This window comes from Prinia subflava, chromosome 5 (assembly GCF_021018805.1).
Source record: "Prinia subflava isolate CZ2003 ecotype Zambia chromosome 5, Cam_Psub_1.2, whole genome shotgun sequence".
NCBI classification, from domain to species: Eukaryota; Metazoa; Chordata; class Aves; order Passeriformes; family Cisticolidae; genus Prinia; species Prinia subflava.
In genome coordinates this window covers 62704876-62719189 of record NC_086251.1, presented here as the reverse complement: position 1 = coordinate 62719189, position 14314 = coordinate 62704876, and the positions used below count along the sequence as shown (strand labels likewise).

General features: G+C 50.0%; 2 protein-coding genes across 3 annotated transcripts in view; one reads left to right on the top strand and one right to left on the bottom strand.

Moving 5' to 3' along the window:
* The first annotated feature begins 84 nt into the window (after positions 1-84).
* Positions 85-14314, top strand: part of FANCM (FA complementation group M) — a 54350-nt gene continuing 40120 nt past the window's right edge. For both annotated transcript variants that reach the window (XM_063399752.1, XM_063399751.1), the window contains exons 1-4: positions 85-601; positions 1399-1571; positions 2389-2466; positions 2930-3088. In XM_063399752.1, coding sequence (XP_063255822.1) covers positions 172-601; positions 1399-1571; positions 2389-2466; positions 2930-3088 — 840 coding nt within the window. In that variant the 5' untranslated portion in view covers positions 85-171. The remainder of the gene's footprint in view (positions 602-1398; positions 1572-2388; positions 2467-2929; positions 3089-14314) is intronic.
* Positions 4344-14145, bottom strand: LOC134551766 (heme-binding protein 2-like). The gene is made up of 5 exons (XM_063399757.1): positions 13879-14145; positions 10957-11048; positions 9823-9964; positions 8221-8404; positions 4344-7350 (listed from the first exon to the last, which is right to left on the bottom strand). The coding sequence occupies exons 1-5, from the start codon at positions 14105-14107 to the stop codon at positions 7179-7181; spliced, it is 819 nt and encodes a 272-aa protein (XP_063255827.1). The 5' UTR covers positions 14108-14145; the 3' UTR covers positions 4344-7178.

The window sequence follows — 14314 nt, the reverse complement described above, 5'->3', positions numbered from 1 at the left end:
GGGCAAGGCCGGGGGAGAAGGGCAGGGCCGGGGAAGAAGGGCCGGGCCGGGGCAGAAGGGCAGGGCCGGGGGCGGCTCCCGGTGGCGGCTCCCGGTGGCGGCTCCCGGTGGCTGTCGCGGCGATTTCAAGCGGCGCTGTGAGCGGGCTAAGATGGCGGCGGGCCGGGCAGGATGAGCGGCGGCGGGCAGCGCACCCTGCCCCAGGTGTGGCGGGCGCCCGGCGGCGGAGCCGAGCGCGGGGACGCGGGCGGCGACAGCGATGACGACCTGCTGCTGGCAGCCGCGGCCGCGGCCGACCCCGGCCCGCCGCGGGGCTTCAGCGAGGTGGCGGGGTCCGTGTGGATCTACCCCACCAACCTGCCGGTGCGCCCGTACCAGGAGCGCATGGCCGGCGCCGCGCTGCTGGCCAACACCCTGGTGTGCCTGCCCACGGGGCTGGGCAAGACTTTCGTGGCCGCCGTGGTCATGTACAACTTCTACCGCTGGTTCCCCTCGGGGAAGGTGCTGTTCCTCGCCCCCACCAAGCCGCTGGTGGCTCAGCAGATGGAGGCGTGCGGCCGCGTCATGGGCATCCCGTCCCGGGACATGGCGGAGATGACAGGTACGGCCGCTGCCCGCAGGCTGCCGGGCGTGAAAACCACAGCGCAGGGGAAAAAATCAAACGTGAGCCGTGTTTGAAGGGCTAGCTGTTGGTTTCGCAGTAGTTAGAACGCCAGGACACCTGTATAAAGGGTGAAGAGCTGGGGAGCAGCCCTGTGGGTCACAGCGTGCACGTCTATACACACAGAGCGGTCTGCGTGATGTTTAAGCCAGAGAATAATGGCTCGTTTAATCCATTTTATAGCTGTCCCCCCCCCCCCCCCCCCGCCTTTCTCCTTCCCTTGTCGCTTTCCGTGTCTCTTTCCGTGTTGCTTTCCATCAAGTTTTTGCAGCCCCCTGAGCTGCAGCTCATTCCTCACTGAGGCAGCAGCCTTAGGGACTGAACCCATAACCTGTTTTTGGCCCCAGACCTTCCCCAGAGGTGTTTTAAACGATGTTTAGGGCAGTGGGCAGCTACGAGGCCTCTGGAGCTTCCCAGCCTTGATTTCCATGGTTCTGGATTTAAGTTTTTTAGTGCAGAAACCTCATCCTAGTTATTGTGTTCATGGAGGATGGGCAGGTCCTGGCACAGGGTGCCCCTGGATCCCTGGCAGTGCCCAAGGCCAGGTTGGACACTGGGGCTGGAGCACCTGGGACAGTGGGAGGTGTCCCTGCCATGGCAGGGGTGGGATTTGAGGTCCCTTCCCACCCAAACCATTCCATGATTTTATGTGCCTGCCAGCCCTGTCACCCTCAGATCATGGGCTGTACCTTGTTCTCAACAGAACAATTCCCTAACTTTGTTTCTTTAATTTCCAGGAGGAACCCAGGCTCTGGGCCGTCGGGAGCTGTGGAGTACCAAGAGAGTATTTTTCCTCACACCCCAGATAATGGTCAATGACCTCTCTCGTGGGACCTGTCCCGCCGTGGAGATCAAATGTCTGGTCATTGATGAAGCCCACAAAGCCCTTGGCAATCATGCCTACTGCCAGGTAGGGCTGGAGCCACCCCACTCTGCTCTCCCAGTTACAAAACCTTCCCAAAATTGCTTACAGGAGCTTTATGAAGTGTCACTGTCATTGCTGTGGGGGGATTGTCCTGGAGAACCAGCACTCCTGTGTGTTGTCATTGCCTTGTTTATTAGTAATCCCTGTGAGGTATTTTTTCAGTGTCTCCTTTAAATTGTAATTTTGGTTTAAAAATATTTTTGGCTGGGAAATGTTAAAAAACAGTGTTTTTGTAAGGTTCTTTAGCAGAGACAAGTTAGTTCAAGATTTCTTTTTAAGTTTGTGTTGATTATCCAGGAGTTTGTTGCATTATCATGGGCTTATTTCCTGAGAGCAATAGGTGACCTAAGAAGTTAGTTTGATACACTGGAGAAATTTACTGGATATTTGTGGCATTCAAATTACATGGATTAATCATCCATGAATTACATTTTTTAGAGTTTTTCTTCAGACTCACTTTTTGGCAGCTCACCTGAGTTAGTGGGCTGTCAATACTTTTGTTAAATCAAGTGAGAAGTAATTTCATTTTCCCCAGGTTGTTCTTGGTACATTTCCAGGATATCCCTGGCAGTGCCCAAGGCCAGGTTGGACACTGGGGCTGGAGCAGCCTGGGACAGTGGGAGGTGTCCCTGCCATGGCAGGGGTGGGATTTAAGGTCCCTTCCAACCCAAACCATTCTGTGGTTCAGTATTTTTAAAGTGTTTTGTTAAGCCTTTCCTACTTAGTGGGTGTTTTCACTGATGTAGTTTGTGAAAGGAAATAATCTGTTTTAAGGGTATTAATGGAGCTTTCCTGTTTTTAGGTTGTGAGGGAACTGAGCAAATACACAAACCAATTCCGGGTCCTGGCCCTGAGTGCCACCCCAGGCAGTGACACCAAGGTGAGCCAGAGCTGTTGGTGTGATTTAAATAATCAAGGCTGAGGGGAAGCTCTGTTCTTTCACCTGAAGCCTCTGCAGCGTCCTGAGGAATTCCACATCAACACTGAATCTCTTTACAATCCATTACTTGATCAGGTTTGGTGTTTCTCCTGCTGTAAACCATGTATTATTTATTTGTACTGGTGCCCAGAGCAGCTGTGGCTGCCCCTGGATCCCTGGCAGTGCCCAAGGCCAGGTTGGACACTGGGGCTGGAGCAGCCTGGGACAGTGGGAGGTGTCCCTGCCATGGAGGGGTGGAATAAGATGGGATTTAAGGTTCCTTTCCAACCCCAGCCAGTCTGGGATTCTATTTCCTGACCTTTCTTTCATTTTCCATTCTAAGTTGTGGGTGCTTTTTTCTTACAAATTGATGTAACCCCTGCTAAAATATGAAAATACTTTGTTTTTGTGGCTTCCCTACCAGGCTGTGCAACAAGTTATCTCCAACTTGCTGATTGCTCAGATAGAGGTGTGTGCTGAGGATTCCCCAGAAATTCAGCCTTATTCCCATGAGAGACAAGTGGAAAAAATTGTAGTTCCTCTTGGGGAAGAACTGGTAGAAATTCAGAACACTTACATCAAGGTGAGTGACTGCATTTCCTTTTTGGTCAGTGGCCAGTGACAGTAAATGTTTTATCTCTGTCTAGACTTGCAGTGTTTATAAAGGCAACACTTTCCTATGTAATTATCTTTGAATATAGGGTAAATTAAGCAACATAGTTTCAACTCCAGCAGCTGCAGTTTCACTTTGCACCAGTGACCCTTTTTACCTTGCAGTAACTTGAAAACTCAGGTGGAAAACTTGCAATTGAATTTTCCTCACCCTCTTTGGGGAGTCTTTCCAAAAGTGACACCAGACCTGAGCTGAGGTTTCTGCATTTGGCTAACTCAGTAGTATGAAGATGTTGAGAATGCCTTAAGGAATCTCAGTGTGGACTGGAACATTTTCTCTGTTAAGAATATTCTTTGGAGCTTTAAGTCATGTGTGAGTGTAATTAGTCTCCTGGAGGTTTTTTTATTGGTTTATTTGGCCTATTTCTATTATGATGATGATGACATATTTTTCTTTTTACCAATCTCTACTGCCCAAACATGAAAGATTTTTGGGAGCCAGAGTTGTTTCTCAGGCAGTTGTAACTTAGTGATCTGTGCCTTCCCATTAAGATACTTGTAGGCAAATAGTATTACATAAAATACCACTCTGAAAAGATTGAATTATCTGCTCCTTTTTTGGTTAGAGGTGTAAAAAGTTAGGATTGAGTTATGTATTAGGCTGTTGGCCTCAGAGCATGGTTTTGGTTAAAGCTGATTGATTTTGGTGCAGCTTTGTGAGGAGCACTGGAAGGCAGACTTGTAGTGCATCAGCTGTTTGCAGCCCAGTGACCTGGGAGTGTTTAAATGAGGAACTTTCACTGATAAATAGAAACTTCAAAGCAGTTTTGCATCACCACAGGTGCCTCTGAGGGCTCTGCTGCGTGCAGGGGTTTATTTTGGGGTGTTTCACTTGGGTTCAGGTGCAGTGAGCACGTTGGTTTGGCTGCAGCAGCCTCGCCTGTGCTGCCCTGTGGCTGCAGGGCTGTTTCCCTTCTCTGCTCTGGATTTGCATTTCAATCGCTGCTGCTTTCCTGGAGAACAAACTTCGAGGAACACCCAGGGCTGCGGGATGGTTTGTGCCAGGCCTCAGTCCTGGAGGGGGAGGCGGCTCCTGGGCCTCAGCTTGGGGGTCTTGAGGTGACCATTTCAAATTTGGGGCTTAGATGGGTTTTGTAAAATCGGAGCAGCATCCCAGGGTGGGAGAGCAAAGCACCTGTGTGTGCTGCAAGAGCGAGAGCCAGGTGTCCTGTGCACAATGAAACCATTCTCTTTAATTGTGACAAACAGTAAACAAGACAACACTTCAGTGTGAGCCAAGGACAGTCAGACAGCACAGCACAACAATGCCAGACGAGCTCTGGGGAGATGTCTTTACATACAATAGGCGAGGCCCTGAGTACCACAATAGCTGGAATAAACTTTTTAGGCACTAACTCTGGTTTGGAAAATACACAGTATGCAGGATAACACTTATCTGTTAAGGCTACATCATTTAATCTTCCAAAAATGGGGGTGAATGCTGATTTGTTATCTCCTTTCATGAGTGGAAAGCTAATAACTTCACATTAAAACTGCAAATCCATGAGTGGCTCCCGAAGTAGAGCCATGGATGGATAACAAAATACCTGTTCTAGGCAATCATGCCTGACATGCTGTTGTCAGATCTGAGTAACAGTGATGTTTGCTTGGCATTCACTGGTGTAACAACTAAATAAACTGCATTTTGTGTCAGCTAAACTGGAGCTGTGCTCGTGAGGGCCAGTGACAGCTCTTGGTACCAAGCCATGAAGTGTATCTCCAAACTGGAGCTGAAGTAGGTGTTTGTTTCTTTTTCTCAGCAGCAGAAGCCATCTAACATAAGTCAAAATAAATAAATACTGTCTTGGAATTGATAGTTTGCCAAAAGCAGCAGGGAATGTTGGGCTGCAGATGGGATATCAGCACACTCAGATCTGCTCATGGTTCAGGGATGTTTCTAGAACATCACCCGTGGGGAGCTGAGCCACAGGAGGGGTGGCCAGGGACATCAGACACAGCAGATGCTTTTGCAGGAAAGGTTTGAAGGGTGATTTATGTACAAACTGGTGCTCTGTGGTGAGAGGATTTCACTGCTTCCAGGAGCTATCCAACATCTTGTTGTGCCAAAGCATTATGAGAATTTCTCTAACTGGCAAAAGCAATCAGATGGCAGAAAGTTCTTTAATTTGCCATAAAATATTGTTGAAGGTGAAAATTACTTTTATTGGCTCTTATAAAAGTCTGGGGGAGGATATGAAAACAAAACCTTTAATTTAATTCCTCCCTGGGCCTTCTATTCAACTCAGTTTTAAAAATAATTTGAGTGTTTTTATTTAAGTGCTTTTAGTGTAATACTGGCTGGCATTTTTAATTTTCCTTCTCCCAGGCTGTGACACTGTATTGCATTTTAGTTGGTTTGAGATTTTTTCTCCTCTCCATAAAGACTCTTGGTTTGTTTGTGTTAAAACTAAGGCTTTTGTGTCTCTTTTTTATTCTCTCTTTCCTTTTCCTCTTCTCCTTGCTGCTTCCCGAGGAATCTCCATGCCCAGCAGGCACCAGAGGGCAGCTTGGCCCCATCTAAGCCAGGGCCACTCTGATCCTGCTGCTCAGGGAGAGGTTTTGGGTTGAGCACAGAGCCCTGTGGGACCAGGAGGCTTCAGGTTGTTTCAGAAGTCCTCCACAAATCCATTTTTGGAGTTGTTTTCTTGCCCTGCTGTGAGTTAGCAGCCACTGGCTCTGCTTGCTGGTCTGTGTGTTGGAATTTAAGAGCACAGAAGCTCTGTTGGAACCCTAAATCCTGTAACCAATAAATAATGCTGGTGATGTACTCAGTGAATTTTATATAAATAGACATTTACTTCTATTAAGAATAAACTCTAGCATCCTGTCAGTAAGGGGAGACATTAGGGAGGGATTTTGGAGAGCAGAGTTGTTTTCTGCCCTGACTCTAAAGTGCCGTGGATGCTTTTGGGCTGTGTGGAACAGTGGGAATGCTGCTCCCACACCTCCTGGGGGCTCTGGAATGTGGGAGCTCGGCCTCTGCAGCCGGCCAGGCTGGCAGCTGAGGGCTTGTCACAGGGGTGAAGGGCAAAACAAACAGCAAATTGATATTAGGAAGAAAAAACTCTCACAGTGAGGGTGGTCAGAGCTGGGACAGGGCCCGGAGCAGCTGTGGGTCCCCGTCCCTGGGGATGCTCAGCAGAGGGGCTGCCCGAGCTCACTCCCAGCTGAGATCTTCTCTGGGGATATTTGGGTCATTGATGCCTTTAACAGCATGGGACTGCCAGAGCAGAGCCAGAAATACTGAACAATTTACTGCAGCTGCAGTGTTTTAACACCCAGCAAAGCTGCGAGAATAAACTGTTCAGAAAACTGCAGTTAAAATAACCAGTGTCTCCTTAGGAGTGCCAGAGCCAGTCATGGCATTCCTGGGGGGGTGTGGTGAGGGTAACCTGTAATTCTGCTGTCTTGAGTGAGCAGTAGGACTGTGGTGCCTTTTTAGTCTCTCTCCAGACTCGGGGTGCTTTGGTTGGGAGCTTTCTGAGGTAAGCATTGGGGATCTCTGTGCCACAACTGGCAGCTTTGGCCGGTTCCTACTCCATGCTCTAATCCCAGTGGCCTCAATCTGTGGTTCTCCTCAGGAACTAAGACCTGGACATTCTTTCTGTGCCTGTGTGAGGTGGGTTTGGTGTGCCACACTGCGAGCCCCAGCGGGGTCTTTGTGCAGCACCAGAGCAGGTCAGGGCTCCAGGATGTCCCCAGGGGCCATCCCGAGCCACAGGCAGGCTAGGGATGCCAATAGGTGCGTGAGGGAAGAGGTCTCTGCCTCCCTTACCTGGTAAAAAATAATAGATAAGGTGAACTAACTTTCAAAGTGCTCAAACCCTCATGGAATTTGCGTCAAAGCCAGAGTTGCCGTGGGGTCTGTGGGTGTGGGCTGAGCTGGGCTGGGCGCTCCTGGCGCGGCCGGAGCCCCCGTGAGGGCCCAGCCAGGCTGCCCGGGTTCACCTGGGAGGGAGCAGGCTCCGTGGGCAGGGCAGGCTCCGTGGGCAGGGCAGGGCTCAGGGCCGCTGCAGGAACCAGATCTCGTTGTGGCGGTCGGCGGCCGCGGGGTTGGTGTAGCCGGCGATGATGAAGGTGTCCCGCAGGCACAGCTCGGGGCTCTCCAGGATGGCCGCCAGCAGGTTGATCTCCCTCATGATGGAGTCTTCGTTGGTGATGCCTCGGAAGCTCCTGCAATGGTCACTGCAGGTCAGCCGTGCCCGCGGGTGGGGGTGGCTCTGCACCCGGGGACAGCGCAGGACAAAAGGGGACAGCCCTGAGCTGCGCCAGGGCAGGGTTAGGCTGGGCATGAGGAGAAAGCTCCTCACAGAAGGAGTGACAGGCATTGCAAAGGGCTGCCTGGGGGTGGTAGAGGCACCGTCCCTGCAGGAGTTCAAGGGAAGCCTGGATGTGGCACTCGGTGATGTTGGGTCATAGGCTGGACTCGATGATCTCAAAGAACTTTTCCAACCTAGTTCATTCTGTAACTCATTTTAAACCCACTGTTTTTCCAGAGCTCAGAAATGCTTTCTGAATCACTTGGTTGTGTTTCACCAATGGTACTGACTGTGATTGATCCCAAACAATTTTTTCTGTGCCATGTCAGATGCTTTGTTCCTGACTACACAGAACAGTCTTAGGGTCTTTTATCAGATATTTACAGATGCATCGTTTTGCCAAGTAGCTGATATAAATGGAGAATAACCTGGGCTGGAAGGGACCCACAAGGATTATGGAGACCAGCCCTGTCTCTGCCCAGACCCCCCACAGTCCCACCCTGGGTACCCCTGGCAGTGCTGCTCAAAGGCTCCTGGAGCTCTGGGGCTGTGCCCATTCCCTGGGGAGCTTTTCCACCCTCTGGGGGAGGAACCTTCCCTGTCATAAATTGGTAACCACTATTTCCTGCCCATCCCATTCATAAAACAGGCAGCTTTTGCGACTCCTGAAGATGAAGTTTTACCATTTGTTACCTTTCTCAAGGTCTAAAAACAGTAACATGCCCCGAGTGAGAACTGCACGTTTTCCCTGTGTTTAGCAAAGCAGAGTGAAAGCCTCTCTCACCTGCTGTAGACGATGGTGGCAGGCCACTCCTCGATGATGATGTCAGAGTCAAAGGGGTGCGGGGGCTCGTCCTGCAGCACCTCGGGCAGGTAATAGGCCACTGTCACCGCCTGTGTCATGGCCGAGTGCGCCTCGTTGGTGTGCACGATGGTCACGATGGGCACCGTGATCCCCAGGTACAGCCCTGCCACACACACACGGGGTTCAGAGGGCTCAGGAGAGGCTGTGCACACTGTGCTCCCCTGCTGAGCCTCTGCTGAATCATTTAACCACGGGGTGAAGGAAGGGATTTCATTGGGATGGCTCAGGCACTGCGGGGTGTGCTCCAAGCTGGAAGTGGCATTTGGAAGTAGCAGTGAGTGCCCAGAGCAGCTGTGGCTGCCCCTGGAGCCCTGGAAGTGTCCCAGGCTGGGGCAGGAGCTTGGAGCAGCCTGGGACAGAGGAAAGTGTCCCTGCCCATGGAACAGGAAGATCTTTAAGGTCCCTTCCCATCCAAACCATCTGTGATCCATGATTTCACTATTTTATAGTTTGTGTGTGTGTGTGAATGTTCATTTGTGTCCAGAACACAGTGTTTGGTGAGCTCTCTCTCTTCGTGGAGGGCAGGGAGTTTGCCTGAAGTCTTTTCCCCCTCCTAAAAGAGCTGTGTTTATCTTCAAACTGACCTTTTGTGTCATGGTTTAAGTATTGGGGAACAAAACTGCAGAGAAGGGGCTGCTCTGTGAATTCACTGAGGGGTTGCTGGTGTCAAAAATGTTGCAGTGTTTTTTTGTGTGTGTGTTTGGACAGCAGGAGGCAGAGATGACTGACAGAGGGAGCTTCACTCTTGTACAGTTTGATAAAAACCCTGAAGTTCTGGAGCTAAAAATTACTTTTAAACCATGTTAAAGTGTTAAAAGAATGGGGAGGGTGGGGAAGGTACCTGAGGAAGGAAAAGCTTTGGTGATCAATGTTTGTATTTTCTTGGAAAGACACTTAAGGGCTGAGTCAATTACAGCACAGAACACTAAGCATGGCAAAACTTGATGGTAACTGGAGGATAAAAATAGGAGAAGTGATGTCTGGAAGTGAAAACCAGATTAAATTGGGTTGGACACCAGGTGCACGTTTTACAGGCAGGCACAGACTCTCGAGGACATGGTGGATTTGCCATTATTTTCAGTTAAAACTGGATTATCTTTCTGGAAAACCTGCTTTGACCACAAATCTGCCGTGTCCTTTGGGACAGGGGCAATTTAATATCTTAAACTAAAGGAAAGGAGGCAGAAAGCTCTGGTCCCTTTTGATATCACACTCTGACCGGTGATTTCAGTGCTGCTGTGAAAACGAAACCCTGCAAGTCCTGTAGCAAATGCCAGATTTACAGCAGAGAGCCTGGAGCAGCCTGTGGGAGGTGTCCCTGCCATGGCACTGGGTGGGATTTAAGCTCCTTCCAACCCAAACTATTCCACGATTTCTCTGACTTTTCTGGAGAGGCCATACAATGGAAAAACATCCCTTTAAGGTGTGTATTTGGGAAAAGCTGTTCAAAGCATCTCCCTGTTTAGGAGCGAGGGCAGAAATACGATTTTGTAACTGCTGTAGGGTTGGGATGTGCATTACCTGAGGAGTTCTGCTCGCAGATGTACCTCATGAGCTTCATGAAGCCCAGGCAGATGCTCTGCTCGTACTGCTTCTCTTTCATCTTGATACAAGCCCACTTGGCTTTCCCATACTGCCTTTTCTCGTAGAGCAGATCTCCCAGCTGCAAACACACAGAAGAATTTGGAATTTTAGTTTAATCATCTGAAAAAACCCCGCATCAACCAAACAAATACAAGCTGAGCACAAGAACTCTTTCAGCTCTCAGTGACATCTTCAAAGAAACATAAATTTTAATCCTTCCTCCTATAAACCAAGGAATACACCGCTGATTTTGGATCAAAACTGACTTCAAAATTCTAGGTAGTTCTCCTTTTAAAAAAAGGATTTGTCATTTTTTGGACTGGCACTATTAAACATTTAGTTGCAATTGACACTGAACAACCTTATTTTATAGCTGCAGTTGTGACAGTAATTCTGTAACATTAAAAAATGCTTTCAGCATAAACAGTCAGGAGTCCCAAACTGTTTAGATGAAACACTCAAATGATGGTATTTATAAGTGTGAATTATTTAAATCTGTTTAAAAGAAATGTGGCCAAAAAGTCCTCACAGATGGTTTCGTGGTTTTTGATTTAACTTTAGATATTTGTTTGCACATCTCCTGAGCTGGAAGCAATTTGCTGTATATTAATTTCAATTTTTTATTGGAGTATAAGATAGGTTTATAAATTGCTGGTTTCTTTGATAATGACTTGTGATACAGAAGTACATTTTTGGTTTTAAATTCAGATATTCATCTCTTTCAAGTGCTCTTTGCTAAGGTTTTATCAACATGACTGTAAAGGAGCAAATGCATGTATTTAAGTGAAGAAAATGGGCATTTTATTTCAAATGGCAAAGTAAGAGGGGTTTTTATTAAATTAATTATGTGTCAAAGGCTGTAATTCCTTGCCATCTTCTGGCTTTCCTGATAGTTTCTACCTTGCAAAAAAGAAAATTACACATGTCCAAGGGCTGAGATGCTCCAGATGAGAGGGAGTGGCACAGTTACAATGCTTTGCGCTCGGTGTTCAAAATGCCAAACGTTAGAAGGACTTTCTAAGGATTCCCCTTTGTGGGAGGCAGGTTGGCAGCAGGGGAGGGCAGCAGTACCTTCTCCTTGCGCTGGATCAGCGTGAAGGGGATGCTCTGCCTCTCCTGGGGGTTGTTATTCCTGGTCAGCTGCTGGATGGGCTCTGCCATGTCTGCAACAGAACCACACAGTTCCCACGTGAGGCTGCAGAAACTGAAGTGTGCTTCGTCCCCTTGGGGTCTTTGTGGCTGCTTTTGTTTGCTCTTCTCTAGGGAAGGAAAAAGCTTTTCCTGGGAGAGGTCACCTGTGCTGTTAGGGACGGGTTTCCCTCTCCCATTCCCCGAATTTCCAGCTACCCAAATGTCCATGGAAAGCTTTTGGCTGTGCCCCATTCCCTGGCCCTGTGCAGGGGCCATTCTCAATTCAGCAGCTCTTGTGCTGTTGGATTCAGGGGTATCCCCATGAAGCAAATTAGCTTGGATGCTCTTGTTCATAGGCTCAAGGAAACACTGCTGTGGGGATTAATTTCCAAAGGATGTTTAATGTCTAAAGGTGTAACTGTGGTGGCCCTGACATCAATTCCAGCTGAGGGTCATGAGTAAATTGTGCTTAGGAGTTGATCCCTGACAGACAGGCTTGGAAACTGTGGATACAAAGTCAGCCTTTGGAATGTCTCTCTCCACCAGAGCTGGTCCCTTGCCTTCCAAAGCTGACGTGATGAAGGCAGTTGTGTACTTAGAGGATTAGAAACTCAATTCTGTGTGCAGTGTGTGACAGTCTGGATGTGGATTCCTGCCCTGCTGCCCCTTGGTGTGTACTGGACAAGAAAAGGAGGAGTTTCAGCTCCCAGAGCCCTTTTTCTAGAGGTCTGAGGTGCCTCAGGAAGAGGCAGGATGATGGGGGGAGAGAGCATTATCCGTGTTTGAGAGGAGAATTAAGATGCAGGAGAATTAACTTGGCCGAGGTCACTCAGTAAATCTGTAGCTGAGCTGGGAATCAAACCTCCATCTCCTGGCATCCAGTCCAGGGGTTTAGCCTTAAGACTATTTGGAATAGTAAGGATCCTTAAACAAAGGGGAGGGAAAAAAATAAAGGGGAGAAAGCTACATGGTAGTTAAGGGTAAACATTTTTCCTTTGCAGTATGTCACTGGGAAACGCTTAAAATATAACTAATAACTGACATGTACATGGATCTCTTTGGAGGCTGAGGGAAAAATAAAAGTAGATAAGACTTCAGCACTGAATTTTCCAGGAATTAGGAAAGCTTTCAGGACTCTGGAAAAGTTAACTCCAGATTATTTTATCAATTAGTGGGGGGGCTGTTATGATTTTTGCATTCAGTATTAATGCAGAGGACAGGGATTGCAGCTGGTGAAAGTCCTTTGGGCAGTTTTATCCTTCAGGTTATGCCTCTGTGTTTGGTGTTGTCTGGAGAGCTCCAGCTGCACAGGCCAGGCAGGCAGCAGAGGGACAAGGACAGCTGTATTTCCTCAAGTCATGGTTTCAGTGACCCACAGGGATCACCCAGCCCTGTCCCTGCCCAGACCCCCAACAATCCCACCCTGGGCACCCCTGGCAGCGCTGCCCAAAGGCTCCTGGAGCTCTGGGGCCGTGCCCATTCCCTGGGGAGCTTTTCCAGTGCTTATTCCACCCTCTGGGGAGGAACCTTTCCCTGAAATCCAACCTGACCCTCCCTGGCACAGCTCCAGGGTCGTGCCCTGTCGCAGGGAGCCGAGAGGCAGGGACATGGTCTGCTCCTTGTCACAGGGGGATTCCTCCTTCTGGAAAATCCCCTCCCTTGCCTCCCCTCCTCCTTCAGCTCTGGACAGCACCTGAAGAAAAATCTTCTGTTATTCTGTCTTGATTTTTGTAACATGTGCCGAGTGCCAGAGAGCAAGCCTGTAATTCTGTATAACTATGTAACTAAAACCTGCTCACACCCTGCTTTTGACACGTTCCTTACACTTTGTATCCCCCGTCAGGGACTCCAGGAATTGAGAAACACCGACAGTTCTGTGGGAAGGGCTCTGCTTCTGTGCTGCACTCAGGAGTGTTAAACAGAGCCCCTCCGTGCCCTGGGCATCCCAGAGCTGTCACATTCCAGCATTCCAGTGGCTGCTGGAGTGGGCAGCGACACTCTGGGATGGCACTGGGCACCCAGAGACCCCTGCAGGGGCAGTGGGAGCAGGGCAAGGCAGGGAGCTCAGTTCAGACCGATCCCACCCTTTTAGCACATTACCAGTTTAACACTGTCATTGTTAAAGCTTTATAGAGTTAAGATGAGGCTTCACGGTGTGGCTGGACAAGGAGGATGGACTCGGTTTGCTGTGTTGGAATATAGAAAGAGTTCTTAAAGAACGGCAGTTTAACACTGGTAGTGTCCAGTGCAGCCTGGGCAAGCTTTGGCTCTCCCCACCTTGGGGGGAGGGTGAGTTACCTGCAGATCTCTGCTCCTCTGGGCAGGACAGGGCAGAGTTAAAGTCTGTGGCCGAGCTGAGCTTGTAGTGACTCTCTGCTGCTTGTTAGGAGTTCTCTGACTCATCAGTCTTTGAGATTCTCCAGTCTTTCTTAAAATTGAAAACAGCCAATTTCTGACTAAGATGAGCCTGGGATCCTGGCTGTCAAAGCAAACCAATCCTTTACTTGTTTACTCTATGCCATTTTTAAACACAGCCCTCTTTCCTTAAAGAGCTATGTGGTGGTCTACTGGATATTCTTAGAGGAATGCTTTTGCAGGCAGTCAGTTTAATATTTAATTAGCTCTGAAGGCTCGCACTGGTAGTTTTTAGTGTGAATAGGTCACCCCGGTGCTGCTTTAGCCGCTTCCCCGCGTTACGGAAAGCTTTGCGTGGCCCCGGCTGAAGCTTTAGCTGTTCCAGAGCCAGAGTTCGGTGGCTCGGATCACGCAGGACTTTGCTGGGTGTTTACTGCTGCGTGTTCACGGCCGTGTCCCCAGCCCGTCCCGCCTGCCCGTCCCTGGTCCCGCTGCTCCCGGCCTTACCGCGGGGCACGTCCACCTGGTGCCCCCGGCCCACGCTCTGCCAGTAGTGCAGCAGCCGCTCCTGCTCCTCGTCGTCCATGCGCTCGGCCGCCTCCTCCTCCAGGCTGCTGCCGTGGCTGTGGTACGCCGAGTCGGGGCTCTCCTCGGCCAGCCCGTCCAGCTCCTCCAGCGTGATCGCGGCCGGCCCGCCGGGCCCCGCGCCCCCCATGCGGCACCCGCCCGTCTCCATCCCCGCGCCGCGCCGCGCCGCCGCCGCGGGCTTATCAAGGGACCGGGGCCGGGGCGGGGGCACCGCGGCACCGCCCCGGCCCGCCCAGCGCCGGGCAGCGCACCCGGGGCACAGCCGGGGATGGAGGGGTGAATACCCGGTCAAGGGACCGGGCGCGGCTCTGCCCGCTCAGCGCCGGGAGCTCGGGGTGGACAGAGCCGGGGATGG

Coding starts and splice junctions, on each gene's coding strand:
- LOC134551766 (XM_063399757.1), bottom strand. CDS start 14,107: ATGGAGACGGGCGGGTGCCGCATGGGGGGCGCGGGGCCCGGCGGGCCG. Junction 11,049..13,878: donor CCAGGTGGACGTGCCCCGCG/GTAAGGCCGGGA, acceptor GTTCTGTTGCAG/ACATGGCAGAGCCCATCCAG. Junction 7,351..8,220: donor GCCACCATCGTCTACAGCAG/GTGAGAGAGGCT, acceptor TGACCATTGCAG/GAGCTTCCGAGGCATCACCA.